The 14704-nt window shown below is 45.5% G+C and overlaps 1 protein-coding gene and 1 long non-coding RNA gene across 3 annotated transcripts in view; one reads left to right on the top strand and one right to left on the bottom strand.

Annotated features, from left to right (window-relative positions):
* Positions 1–9361, bottom strand: part of FAM131B (family with sequence similarity 131 member B) — a 24821-nt gene extending 15460 nt beyond the window's left edge. Inside the window, exon 1 of one of the 2 annotated variants that reach the window (XM_059838265.1) lies at positions 9225–9361. Coding sequence is in view for 1 of the 2 variants with exons in the window: in XM_059838266.1 (XP_059694249.1) it covers positions 9225–9252 (28 nt within the window). In the remaining variant the exon portion in view is untranslated. The remainder of the gene's footprint in view (positions 1–9224) is intronic. The other variant, XM_059838266.1, reaches the window with a different exon arrangement.
* On the top strand, positions 9292–14704 carry LOC132323258 (uncharacterized). The gene is made up of 4 exons (XR_009485295.1): positions 9292–9400; positions 10861–10933; positions 12856–12986; positions 14356–14704. It is a non-coding gene; the product is annotated as an uncharacterized LOC132323258 (long non-coding RNA).

Raw genomic sequence — 14704 nt, 5'->3', positions numbered from 1 at the left:
GGAGTGGATGTGTAAGACAGGGAACAATTCAAACAGGGGAAACAGCAGCGATATTTTCCCAGAATATCTGTCCTAACCTGTCACAATTTACACCTCAAGTAGCTCCCAAGACAGACATTGTCTCTGTATTTAGTCATCTTTAAAGGATTCATCTGCTCACTTCTAAAATAAAAAAAAAAGCCTTTTAGTACCCGTACCATCCTATGTCAAGTACTTCCACAACTGAATTCTGTGTTACTTGAAGAAATGATGACTTTTATTTGCTTTAAACTGGCCACTTGCTAGTTTTGTTTGATGTTTAGGCTCTGTTTTAAAATTGATAATTAAATAGTCTTCCCTCATCATTTTCTCCATGCTGTTCCTATCCCAGAGAAAATTCATGATTTTTTAGATATCTGTCATATCCTTAACCATCACATTTCCACACCTGAGAAATCCCTGTTTAAATGGCTCCTTTCATATTAGCCACACAATACCTTTGATTGTCTTTCCTACCCCTTTTTGAATCTTTTCCAGTCTTTGATTATGGCCTTTCTAAAATGGGAACAGACCATTAGGGTCAATTCATTATAAAATATCAAAACAAGGGAACCATATGGACAGATGCATAGTATAATGCTATTTCTCATTTTATTCTCTTATTCTCTTCCTAATTGCTAACATTTGGTTGGCATTTTTAGTGGTATTAAGCATTAAGCCACACATTATAACCGCAGGATCTCGTTCCTGCGTGGCAACAGCAAACTCAGAACCTCCATCATTGCAAATGTAACTCTAGAATTGCTTTGCCTGTGTGCATCATTTTACACTTATGCCAATTTTCACCCATAATTTATGGCACTCGATATTGGGAAATCAAATAACCTAGTAATTTGATATTGTGAAATCCTTTCTCAAATCACTCCATGCAGTTTTCTGTCTGCTCTCCCAAATGATTACTTTATTATCATAGTTTGTGACCTCACTATGTAGCCCTTCCCCTTTTTCATGTCATTTACAGAAATGCACATATCTGAAAAAATATTCATGTAATTTATGGATATGCACAAATCTGAAAAAAATATCCCTGTGAAAAATGGACATTTCCTGCTAATCCTTGTTTCCTATCTTTACCCAGCTACTTAAGGAACTTCTCTGATTCAACAGCAGATTTATGTCTTTTAACAGCCTGGGGCAAGTGACCTTTACAAATGTGCTTGGCAAATCCAAGTGGACTACTGCCACTGGACCTCCTGTGTCAATATTGCTTGTTGACCCCTCCTAAGACTTATAAATTGTGATATCAACTAACAACTGTAGGGTTAACTCTTTCTCAGAACATCTTATCTCTCCATGCTTACACTAATTCTGTTCTTCAGAGTAATGTTTATTAGCTTGCCTCCCAGGCATATCTTGTTTACTAGCTTGCAGTTCTCCAGATCTCAAAATCATTTTAAAAACTGGCATCACATCATCTACCTTCCAATCTTCTTGTACCAAAGCAACTGGAAAGCATTACAGATAACAATCAGCAGTTCAGCTCCTTCAGCCTCAAACTTCTCCAGAAGTCTCACATGAATATCATCTGACCACTTTGTTGTCTACCTGCTCTACAACCTCACTGAGGCTTTGATCTGAAGCTGATGTGATGCATCTCAAATAAGAAAAGGTTTCACAGGATAAAATTCCACAACTTCTTCCACAATGAACAGATACAAAATTGTTGGGGTTTTGAGGCTGGGGGTGGAGGGTGGTGATATTCTGCTATGGTCTTAATCTCTGAGTCACCTGAAGCCTCTTTAGTAGTAACACCACACACTAAGTCCTCCTAATCATTGCAGAAGGCAAGTTATTTGCCTTTTACAGGCTCTTTGAATAGCTCCTGAAGTAAACATTTAATCTGCAGCCTGCCGAGCTTCCTGCCTCCACAGCCTCTTTGATCCTCCTCTGCCTGTCACAGCTTTCTGTCACCATCCTGGCCAGTGAACATAAATGGCCAGTAGTGTAAACCCTAAAACTCTTTTTCCTATGTGGACTGTCAATCCATATGCTCACCATTTGGGTCACCAAACTGTTTTCTCCAGCACATTTTAGAAATTTTGAACTGAAACTTTCCCCATGAGCCATGTCTGAACAGCATCTGCAAATACAACCCCATTCGTTTCAGGATATAAAAATTATGTTTCATTTAAAAGTCTGGCATACTCCTGGACCTGGGAATGTGTAGCTTAAACTCAGAGAGAAACATCCTCTTCATCTAATTGGACTTCCTTAAAATAAGAGAGGCTAAATGTATTCCCTGTGTTAATTATACTCTCTGTTGCTGTGCTTGAACGAGAGCTTTTTTAAAATCTTCATTTTATTGTGTTCATGTGACAGAGGGCTCAGTACAACTCCCAGTAAATTACGCCAATAATTCAGTATTTTTACTGTTTGGTTTTTGCCTCATTTCCAATCTGAATGTATCTGCCATCCTTCTCTCACATCTTAACAGTTTTCTACTAGGTTGAAGAGTCAGCTGACATCAAGGTCGTTTTTTTCTTCAATCAAACACTTAAGGACTGTCATCAAGTCACTTCTGTAAGTTTTTATTCACGGTTCTATGTTTATTTTCTTGTCATACTTCAGCTCTGTGGTATTTCTCAAAGTGATAATAATAGAATTAGACAAACTAGATGAAAAATAATTTTTTCACAAGTGCCAAATACAGAGAAAATATGCTTTTCTCTCCTCCTATTCAATACTCAAGATCAAAGAACCACATCAGCTTCCTTGGCTGCAGCATCTCAGCAGTAGCTGTTGACCTACTGATTACCAGTTCCAGTATCTATAAGCTTATTTAGTGTGACTGCTTTCCAACAGAGAGTTCTGGTCCTGTAAATACTATTCACACTCTGCCTTTAGATATTTAGATTAACTCATATTTGGTTAGATTGAAACACACACTGTCTGTCAGTACTTAAAATGAATCAAACTCTTCCCTATCAGTGCTTTATCCTTTCCATTTGCTACTTTCATTTTTAGCAGTTCTTCTAGTCACTGCAAACACGATCAAGTTTATCAGCATTTTAGATCTCCCTCAGGATTTTGAGCATTATGTAAAAATCACACGGTACTTGGCAAAACTAGAGCCACAGGTTTTTCAGCAATGATTCCTTCCTCGTTACTATTTTGCTATCTATTGAATTTAGATGCACTTAGAATATACTGTACTCCTAAACTAACTAAGTAAGAATCGTGGTTCTAAGCTGACTGCTAGCTTATTAGAGGTTGGATCTTTGACCAATCTCACATTTTACCTCCATGACCACGACTGTAGGTAAAGTACTTCTATCAGAGAAGTACTTGGCTGCAGGGAGTCTCATAAAGTCATGAAATTAAGTTAGCTTGACAGGCTGTGTTTTGTATAAGCCCATTCTCACTGATCTATTTGCCTTCTAATATTTTATTGGAAATTTTAACTAATCGATAAAATTAAATAGGTCATCTCACAAAACCTTTAAAGTTGTGCTAACACTCCAGGTTTTCACTCGAGACCTTCTTCCCTATTTCAAGACCTTATAAAATAAAGTTTTGACTTTTTATCGAAGTGCTTAAAAACCCATGAGTGTGAATTATCTTAAATTGGTTAAGTATCAATCTAAAATCACATCTGCTTGCTGTTGGAGAACACAACCTTATTAAATGACCTGAAAACTATTTTTTCTATGTCTCCCCAAGAAAGCAGGCCTAAAACACTTATTGATTAGCTCACTTCTTCTGCTTCAATACACATCAGTCTATAGAATTAAGACTCCCAGCTCTATCATGCCAATGAATTCATTACTTCCATTTTTCCATCAGCTCCTCGGTAATTTCTCTCATAATTCTTGCAATATTACTGTCCAGAAGAGTTCACAAAATGAGTATGCTCTTCCTCAGTTCTGTTCCTCAAATCACATCTCTTGCATTGTACACACACAAAAGTCTTACATCAATCAGCAACATGCCAAAGACTGTTTTCTGTTACTAATGACTCCTTCTGACACATCCTTACCTTGCACATGTATTTTTTTAGGACTGCTTCCTCATAAAGCCAGGCTTATGCAATCATGCTCTTTGCCAGCCTCTCCCCACCACAACTTTGAAACCACCCACCTGCATTTCAGAAACCCTGACAAGAGAGGGAGGTCTCAGAGATCACCTGTTTGTACAGCCTTCAGAACAACCAGCTGCTAGGTCAGGGAGATGGTCTCTGCCCAGAATATTACTGGGCTAAACAAGTTCTCAACCCTGAGCCCTCTACTTGGGTTTCTAAAAGTGATCAGATTGAGAACTGCTCGAAAGAGGAAAAGCCAGACTGGGAAGAAATACAAGTAGTGAAGTGAGACCAACCACAAAGCTGTCTGATCTGGAAGGTGTCCCTTTGTCCCTCTGTTCTGTTTGTCCCTATCCCAAGTAAGGGAGGAACAAGATACCCAGATGCCCCTTTTCATGTATTCCCACTCTTTTACATACATCACCTACAGTTTCTACACGGGGCTCTGTGCTCCTTCCCCTTCCACCTGTGTGCATGCAACTAAATGAAATTATTCCTACTTCCGTGACTCAGTGTCCCTCTGCATTACCATCTCCTTTCTGAGGCTTCTCCTCTCTTTACTCCTTTTCACTGATTCACTCAGATGTTGGAGGTGAAGGAGGCAGGAACTGGACACCTTGATACATACTTGGTATGTCTGAGGTATGCATGTAGAGTAGATGTCTCACTTTTTCACACTCCAAGTGTGTAGACCACACTTGACATTCCAGATCTCAGTTCACACACCTACAGATCTGAGGGGGGGGATAAGTAAGGAGAAAAATGCAGGGGATGTTCACTGCTTGCTCCAGCTGCTTTACCCCTCTTTTGTCAGCCTCCTACCCTGCTCCCACTCTGCTGAATCTAAAGTGGCTGGATTAGGAGTGGGAGGTCTTTAGCTCCATCTCTCCTGCTGTGGGTGCTATGAGCCACTCATTTACACTTAGCAGAGATCATCCAGTGGGAAGTACATACTCCTGCCTCCGACAGGACACTGACCATTCCCAGTGAAGGGGAGCCCAGCGAGCCAGGTACCTGGCTTTGGCAGGTTACACCTGACCCAGAGCCTGAACAATTCATTAACAATGGAGAGCACTGCCTTTTCCAGCCTGCGTGGTCAGTGACTGATGCTCCGTGCACCAGCCTAGCTGTTGCTTGGGCTGCTTCTTGCAAAACTGCCAGACCAAAAACAATCAGAGAGGGAGGGCTGCAGCTGGCAGCTGGGGCTATCGTGGTGAGGAATTCTGCGACACGCAGCACTCTCAGGAGTTAAAGGAAAGCAGTGATGGGGGCAACCTGTAGGAGTGTACTGTTGGCATGTGGAAGACCTGAGGTCCTCCAGCAGAGCAAGACTAAAGCAGTGACTCCAACCTGACTCAGAGAGGCAACCACCACTCCAGGGTTTATACCCTAAGCACGGGATCACAGGATGATTGGGTTGGAAGGTGCCTCCTGAGGTGAAAACTCCAGTTCAGAGGAGAGTCAGCTATGAGGTTAGACCAGATTACTCATGGCTTTATCCAGTCCCTGATATCCCCTGAAAACCTCAAAGAATGAATACTGAACAACCCCTCTGGGAAACACGTTACAGTGCTTGACACTTCTCATAGTCAAAAAGCTTTTCCTGACCCTCAGAGTGAGCAACTCTAGTTTCTCTTTTCCCACACTCCAGAAGTACTATTAGTTTGTAATGTCTTGAATATTTTCCCGCCATTTTACATGACATTCACAAAATATGTTTACTGCAGGCTGCTGAGCAAAGACGTGAGAGAAATCAGAGAAATCACTGGAAAAAAAAGAGACAGCAATCCTGAGCTTAACAGGCTTGAGCTTTCTATTAATTTGAATCCATTCAAGGAACTAAGAGAAACCCTGCCACACTAATCAGAACAGCCAGTGTTAGGAGATGTCTAAGCTGTAGTCAAAGGTATGCTTGCAATGCATTCAGACACCTATGCAGACCTGAAACCCTAAACTTGGCTAACTCAGTTACTGACAACAACCAAGCTGATCTTTGGCATTTAGCTGGTTGGCACTCAAATATCTACAAGTTCCTAGATGGATTTGACAGCCTTAACTGTCCAGTAACCTCAGTGAAAATTCTCCTCTATACTCCCAAAACTGAGACCCAGCTATGATGAGAGTTGCTAGGCAGCTCTCTAGGAACTATGATGGGGTATCACAGACATGACCTGCAGCCATTACCGGAGGAAGAAGTCACCTCCACTTCTCATTGTGTAATTGCTATCATGCCATGTTACACGAAGCACATGTATGACATTGAGATGTGACTGTGGAGAAGGTGACTGGGTATCAGGTTAGCCTTTTAAGATCACTTTTCAGCTTCTCCCATACCTTAGGAAATCATAATGTGATCATTGCCATTCTGGTGTTCTCTGTAAAATTTAAATATACTCTGTGACTCTATTTCAAATTATCACATATGGAGCTGCTCTGTTATGACCCTCTCAATTACTTTTCCCCAGGGAGAAATAACCAGAAAACTCATATTTAGGAAAGAAAATGTAAAGTTGCACATCACTAAACATGTGCAAACTATGACATCTAACTAGATCATAGTAAAACATCCCTGCGGGAGATGAAGAAATCATGTGGCTTGCTTAAAATTGGAATGGAAAAAGGCCCGGAGCAAGCTCAGGGCACAATCCTGCACTGGCCCTTGCGTGGTGAATAAACTAAATGTGACTGATTAGGAGCTTTCTATCACTAATTAAAACCTCTTGAATTCTGAGTTCAAAATCTGCTCCATGTAAATTCCATAGCACTCTCTTCTCTGGGACCTGGTCTTGGGAAGCCAATACAGAGGCTGTATACTGAACTAATGCTGCAAAAATCTAACCAGATACACTTGGAAGAGAGAACACAAAGCTCTGGTCACGCTAGGATGTTAGTTTCCAACCACATCCAAGAGCTCAGACCTAGTACTTCAAAGCATTGATTTCCAGCTCGAAGAAAATATGTCTGAAGAATCCTCTCAAATAACTCCAGGAAGGCTGGAGCCAAAAATCTAGGCTGCCAAGTAAGAATTGTTCTGAACAAAATTCCTTAGGTGGAGTAGTCCAACTAAAATTCAAGGATCCCACCTTCATTAAATCCAGCCTCTAGGACTGACAGGAGAAAAAGTCGCTTCTATAGCAAAGCAGTGTAAAAGTTGCACATGAAGCAGGCATCAGACAGTATTACTACATTCATATCTGACTCCCACAGAGACCAGAATCATAGCTGTGCAATCCCCCTTAGCACACGCCTTCATAACACCAGGGCAAGAAAAACTCCTCAGTTAAGTGTATAAATAGGTCCCTAAAGTCCACTGAGCTATCGCCATCAAGAATGAACATGTATTACACTAACCAAAAATTGCCTTCATATGAGAAGTCAAACATCTGTACCATTAAGGTCTGTATTGAAGGACTGCAATTTGCAAAGTGAATTTTCAGTTATCATTATCCCACCGACACAGCATAGATGCTATTTTCTGTTTTCATCTATGCCCACACAACTGTATGACATTTATAAATATATATACAAACACATATATATATAATCTCATATGAGAATGATACTTGCAACAGCTCAGTTATACCAGGGGTTTTTTTGTAACATAGACTCCAAGTCACAGATCATAAAAACGCTGCCATGCACAGGAACAAACACCTGCAGTTTGTACGACAGCTTAACCACATTTTGCAGTAGAGAGTGGATGTTACTAAATGCATGTTTGTTCTTTATTTCAACAGCATTGTGGGAAGAGAGACCAAGAATTAACACTGCTTGTTCAGACAGACATCGATAAAAGGCGTATCAATAATTACCCAGCTAGCAGAATAATAATGTCCTCAGCAGTGTGGGTGTGTGGAGGATAGGGGCAAGGCAGGAGATGGAGGCAACACATGTCCTGAAATGCTACAGAGACACTGATCCAGGTGAGCTTGAAGAATCTCAAGGGAAATATTGCAGTGATCTTTGCCATGTAGACACGTAAGAGATTTCTCTAGGTCATAAGGACATTTGAGACCACTGAGAGACATAGGCTAGATAGAGGAATTAATTCCCAAAGCAGACACTGGATTCTGTAGTTTAAAGTTTGCTGCTGCAGGAGTAGATGGTTCCCTGCAAGTGCTCACAAAGGGCTTTCCCACTGAGACAAGAAGTGTCATGGCATTAGGCATTGACATAGTCCCTCAGATTTTCTCCGGGGTGACACAGTCCCTCCATCTGGGGCGGTGGTGCAAATCTGATGTCCTCAGAGGTCTCCTTTTCCCCACAGATGCCCGCGTGCTCTTAGGAGAGACAGAGCCAATGGCTTGGGAGCAAGATGTACTGCCAAATGAACTCTGTTTTGCTCTCAGAGATTCTTTTGGCATATTGAATTATATATCCCCTGTAACTGATAGAGCTGTACCTGTGGTTTGCACAGAAAAAGAAAAAATTCCTGAAGGCAAAAAGCATGCCCAGAATGCTGTGTTTACCTGTAGATACCTCTGCTTAAAGATCAAGGGACCTCTTGGTATCTGCATGTGTGTAGGAGGGGAGAGATGGGTTACACAGCCTGAAGGCTTGGGATCTTTTGCTTAAAAATGTGCATGGCGTGGCTCAGCGGAAGGATGCGGTCCCTCCCCGTGTCCCCTCGCAATAGCTCTGCGAGAGTGAAGGGATTCAGTTTTGTTTGCTCTTCTCCATTGAAGTCTACGCAGGGGGAAGGGGGAGACAAGAAGACGTGCAGATCACGCAACGTTATGTATCCTCGGATAACAATAAACCTTTACCGAGCAAAGGAGCCAGCCGCCGGCCGCCTGATCCCGCTTCGGGAAGCACAGCACGGCACGGCACGCCCCGCACCCACCCCCTTCTCCGGAGGCGCCGCACTGACCCACATGTTTGGCGACCTTTCGTCACGGGTGACACGGGCAGACGACCCCCGGCCCCGGGCAGGTCCCGCCGCCCCGCTGCCAGCACCTAGGCCAGCGGCTCCGCGCAGCCCCGCCACGCCACGGGAGACCGAGGTGGGGAAGGGTCGCACGCAGCTAATGGCGCTGCACGGGCAGCAGGGAGGGGGGCTGCGAGGGGCGACCCGCCACCCGCCCGGCCGGGGGCTGCCGTGCGGGTACCCGGGCGGGGGCCGCGGCTGCCCGAGCATCCTCTGGCGCCGTCCCCGCCAACGCCTTACCCACGGTGCGGGATCCGATGCAGCCCATCACTCCGGCGGGGCTCCGGGGAGAGGCGGCAGCCTCAGCAGCGAGTAGGCGGAGAAGACGAGGAGCGGCGGAGGTCGGAAAGGAGCCGGTCCCTTCAGCGGGAAACGCCGGGGTGGCCCAGCGGGGACCGGCGCGGGGTCATGGTCAGGTAGGAGCGCGGGGTGCCGCCGCCGGGGCGAGGCGGGCTGGCGGGCAGGGAGCCCGCGGGCCAGGCTGGCATCTGCCCCCGCCGCGCCTCCGCGCTCTGCGCCGCGCCCCGCACGGCTCCCCGTCCGCTGCCGCGTCCCCGCCGGTGCCGCCGCCGAGCCCCCGCTGCCCGCCCGCCCTCCGCTGCCGGCTCCCCGACGGGGGGCGGGCTGAGATTGGGTAAACAGCTCGGCCCGGCAGCGCCGCGCCGATTGGCTGCCGCCCTCCGCGGCCCGGGGAGGGGAGGCAGCGCCGGCCGGGCCGGGCCGCCCCTCTGCCCGCGGGGAGCGCGGGACGGGCCGGCGGCGGGGCGGAGGCGAGGGACCCCGGCGGGCGGGCGGGACGGGACGGGACAGGTGCGCATCCGTGCGGGATGCGCACGGAGCGGGGGGGGGGGGATCGGGGCCCCTCCCGCCCGCCGGGGGAGCGGGGCGGGCACAGGTGAGCGGCGGGCGGTGCCGCAGGCCGGGAGCGGAGGGGGGAGGCGGGTGGGCAGCGGGCTTGTCCCTGTGAGAGTAAGGCAAGTGGGGACGGGGGGAGGTGGGTGAGCAGCTGGCGCGTCCCCGTAAGAAGAAGCAGTAGCAGCGAGGGGCGCTGGGGATGGATGGTTTCATGGATGGATGCGTGGATGGATGCATGGATGGATGGAGGCGGGGCGGGCGCGGTTTCCCGGTAACTACACTTGCGGACCCGACTCAGTTACCGGCAGCCCCCCAGCGGCCGCGCCGCGCTTCCCCCGGGGCGCGCCCGGCGCGCTCCCGCGCGGCTGAGCCGGCCCGGCCCGGCGTGGTGCCGGTGCCGGTGCCGGTGCCGGTGCTGGTGCTGGTGCTGGTGCTGGTGTCGGTGCGGTCCCGCCGCAGCCCAGCCCGCAGGGACTGCGGGAGCTGCCGAGGGGCAGGCGGCCCGCGGAGCCGCCCCAGCAGCCATCCGGCGGGAGGACGGCGTTCCCCGCCGTCCGATCTGCCCCCGGAGCGGGCCGCGGGGCTCAGGCGTGCGGCGCCGCCCGGCCTCTGCCCCTGGCCCCGCATAAAGATGAAGGAAGCGAGCCCAGTCTTGAGCACGCTCCCTGATGCCTTTCCCACGTCCTGCCCGCTAACATGACAGTGAGGAGGGATCTCTGCAGATGGAGAAGGTGTGGTTAGGTCAGTTCCCTTCACAGCCCAAATTCTTCTCACCTGATGGCACCATCAACAGGCAGTGTCCTGGCCCACTTCCCCAGCACCTCGGACTCAATCCAGTCTGGTCTGTCCACCTTCACTCTGAAATGCTCACAATTTCTCCCTGGCCCTTTGTGTCTCCTTTGCCCAAAAAGCCTCTCTGATCTCACCAGCATCTTTCCACCCATCTCTAGTAATGGCAAATTGAATTTTGCTGATCCCATATGATCCATTTTGATCTCATCCTTGTGCTTGGAAAATTCAGTTTTTGTCAGCATTGCTGAGAAGTCACTCACGACAGCTGATCATTCTTCATTAACAGCAGTACCAAAGAATGGGTAAGTTCATTCATTTTTCCATTCACACCTTGCAGTCAGCCTAAGGAAGGAAAAATATAAAGAAAATAAGGGGTTCAGACAGAACATATTTTGCCTGACCCTCTGAAACAATAAGCAGGAAGTCTACTCAGATAAAGTCAATTTACAAAATAAAATCTATGCAGGAAAGACAAAGGCAGAAAAAAAACCCCACACCATGGTCTGAATATATGGAGCTATTTTATCTTTTTCCTTCTTCATGATATTGAAGGTATTACAATGTATGGTGAACATGACACTGCTGAAGTGTAAGAGATCAGAGTCCCCTTCTCTCTGGTGCCTGAGGCCAGTCTGCTCTGCTGCTACAATGCTTATCACTGGGTACAATGCATTAGATCCCTGGTGAGGATGAAGTTTTTCCACAGTTTGCATTCTTTCCCTATTTCACTCCTTCCACCTCCCCCATATATTTCCAAACCTATCAGTTTTCATCTCGTTTTTTCTGAATGACTTGCTAAAGATACTTTTCCCGACATGTCTACACTCTTCTAACCTAGGTTGTAAAAGTACTGGGAAACAGTGGGTCTGGCAGTATGTTAACCAAGGTGTTTCACCATCTCTAAAAAGCAGATCTCTAGGGCTAAAAATGCGAGGAAAAGGGAAGCAAAAGCAGATTGCAATGGGAAGAGTGGTATATTAAGACAAAACTCCTGTTTCGGGTAAATGTTTTTTAAGTTGGTGGCTGCCCAGCCAGCTGTTGTCACCCACAGTCTCCTGTGGACTGATCGATCAGGACAGCTGTCCTCAGCAGTTTCACCAAACCCCACCAAACAGCATTTGCACCTCACCCTGGCCTAAGAAGATGTATTACTGACACAGCTGTGGGCAATTTCTTTTCCTCTGTTCAGAGAGTCTGGTTTCATTTTAATCCCCTTCTCCCTCTCACCCACCCACCAAATCTAAATCTGTTCCTCTGTGAACCTTTTTTGTGCACTGAGTGAACTGTGCTGTGGTTTCCTTTTCAGTGAAGATTTCAGACAAGTCACATTGACTCTTCTTTCTTTATTCCCCCTGAGCTTGTCTATCGCTTTATCTCAAGCTCAAAGTCATATCCCAAGTCCTAGCAAATGCACATTTGGCTTTCCTTTCATTAAGCTACAATATCATCTACATCAACCTGCTCTGACTTCTGCCCCAGGCTGTGATTCCACAGGCAGGTGAGCAAGTCCTAGCACTTACCCTGCCTGAAAAGCTGCTTTCCAGTTCTTCATGGGTTTGTCTGCTACTGCTTTAGTGAGGTGGTAGTTTACACAGGATCTGGCAAGCACCCATGCTGCTGCCAGACATGCACAGCAGAAAAAAAGAACTGGAAAGAAGGATTATACCCAAGTGTCCAATCATTCACTCCACAGAACTATTGGTCTGTCCTGTGGCTGTCTCGCATGTCCTGATGCCACCAGCTCCCTCATTTTTTTAATTTGAAATCAATATCACTTAGCTGCTGGAAGCAATACTTGTCTTGGCACCTAGAGCCATGCTTCATCTTTCATTTCTGATATAGTCAGCTTAATGAAAGGATAGACTCTTCACCATCCTTTGGTTCTTAATCACACCTTTATTTATCATGTTTACATAATATTATGTGTTATTTATATTTACATAAATCTCCATATTTAAAGTCAATTTCATTCTCATTAGAAGTTGAGAAGATTTTGTTAAGGCTGAGCTTTCACCCAGTTGCTCAGCTCTTCAGTACAGTAGGTTCTATGCAATTGGGAATTTATCATCAGTGAACAGTTTCTAGTTTTTATCAAGCCAATAACAAACTTTTTAAAATCAGTAAAAATGTTTATCATGTAGCACCAAAAGAAAAGTAGGTATTTTACATTTGGAAGAAATACGTGGTTTAATAAGAATGTGATTTCATAAGAATTCTCTCGTAGGAGGGAAGTGACAAGACTGCATCTCTGAACAAGGGACTGAAACAGAGCATAAATCAAACTGTCCCCCACAGTTTTTGTCCTTGCACTTTCATGAGCAACAGCATTCCCACTGCTGCTTCAAGGAACTGGAGGTAAATGACAGAACATAAACGGTTTGGTTTTCTTTGAAATACACTTTCTGACAGGCTGTGGGTATTTTCTCTGAGCATTGTGGGTTGGTTCTTAAACAATGAGACTACAATTTTGTGTAGGAAATTTTGTACAAAATTTGTTTGATAAGTGCTGATTTAAATGCTGGTCTGAAAGATCTTCACAAATACAAGTTTTTGTACAGGTTTGGGAGAGGGAGGTATTTAAATATCTAGAAAGAAACATGGATAGATCTTTTTACAAAGCTGGGTACCTCAGAAGAAAGGAGCAGTAGGAAAAAGCCCCTTGCAACTTCCTAATTTATTTTTATGATGGGTGAAGTTATGTCCCCCTCTGTTTATTGCAGATATGAAAATCTCCCCTTCCAGAGCCCCTGTTGTGAGGGGCTGTGCTGGCAAAAGGGAAGGAATGTTTGACCTATTGTGTTCTGTAGGTCACTGCCATTAGTGACTTCTCTTTGCTAAAGAGAGCTTCAGTGCTGCCCAAACTAGGTCAAGGATGCTGCTGGAGGAAGTGCCACATAAAGATCCCTTGACTTTCTTCTTCCTCTGTTCCTGCAGTTTTGCAATGAATTCAGCAGAGAAATTGAGATACCATAGTCAATGAGCATGTGCTCCTAGGTGAGGAGCACCTATTTCTGGGGTTGTATGCCAAGGTGAATTGGGAACAGACAAGGATCCATGCCTCTCTTCCCCCATGCCCTGCACACAGAGTGGTCACTGTAAGTCTGGGCAGGGATGGGTGGGGAGGAAAACACAATTCCAGCAAATCTAAAAATAGTCACCTTGTGACTGATAGAGTCACTAGCCTGATAGAGGGGCTGATAACAGCACAGAGCAAAGCAGTTTTAGAACTAGTCTAGTTCTTAGCAACTTGTTCTAAACCTACCATGAGGCTTCCATCATATCCCTGAAGAGCAGGTTATGCTGTAAATTAACTGTTTGTTTGTGTTTTAAGAGACAGCTGTTCATATTTTCTATAAGCCATTGATGAATCTATTAAACCTGTTCTACCAGATGTTCCCTATATCTCTATATAAATATAAAGATCTTATAAATTATAAATACTGGAGCAGCATCTTCCAAAGAAACACTGCTTATAAAATACAAAGCTATTGTCACTGTCTTACCTGCTGAGTAAATTTATTCTTTTCATCAATTAATTATCACGGATGCAGATTATATCACAGTAGGTAATGTGCCCCTGTCATCTTCCTTAGCTACCACTAAAACCAGCTAAAATGAAAAGAAAAAACATATACATCTTGCCTACTAATGTCCCATTTTCAAGTAAACATCACCAAGCACCAAATAATGCAAAATGTCTTCATTCTGCCTATTCTGTCCTCAGAGGTGTCATTGGCAACCATGCCTGTTGTCCCGTGAAAAGACTCTGGAAAATGAATGTCCACCTTTTCCTTCTCTGATCCTTTTTAAAATCCTTATGTAATACCTTGTGACCAGCTACTATCACAGAAGACACGGAGAAACTTCCTACATGCTTCTTGCAAGATGTGTGTTCAACTGTGGAAAATATGCAGAGGCCTGTGAAGTTCATGAGTAGGAGATGTTTACAAAAATAGTATCTGTATCAGATCTATAGAGGCAGGAATCGTCCTGCAGGGGCTGTTGCTCCAGTATGCTTCACTGCTGGCCTCCTGCCACTGGCAGTTTGGATTCCCCAGTAAAAGCTACTTCTG

Source organism: Haemorhous mexicanus, chromosome 2 (genome assembly GCF_027477595.1).
Source record: "Haemorhous mexicanus isolate bHaeMex1 chromosome 2, bHaeMex1.pri, whole genome shotgun sequence".
NCBI classification, from domain to species: domain Eukaryota; kingdom Metazoa; phylum Chordata; class Aves; order Passeriformes; family Fringillidae; genus Haemorhous; species Haemorhous mexicanus.
The sequence above is the reverse complement of the archived record's forward strand: the minus strand, read 5'-3'. Positions and strand labels throughout refer to the sequence as shown.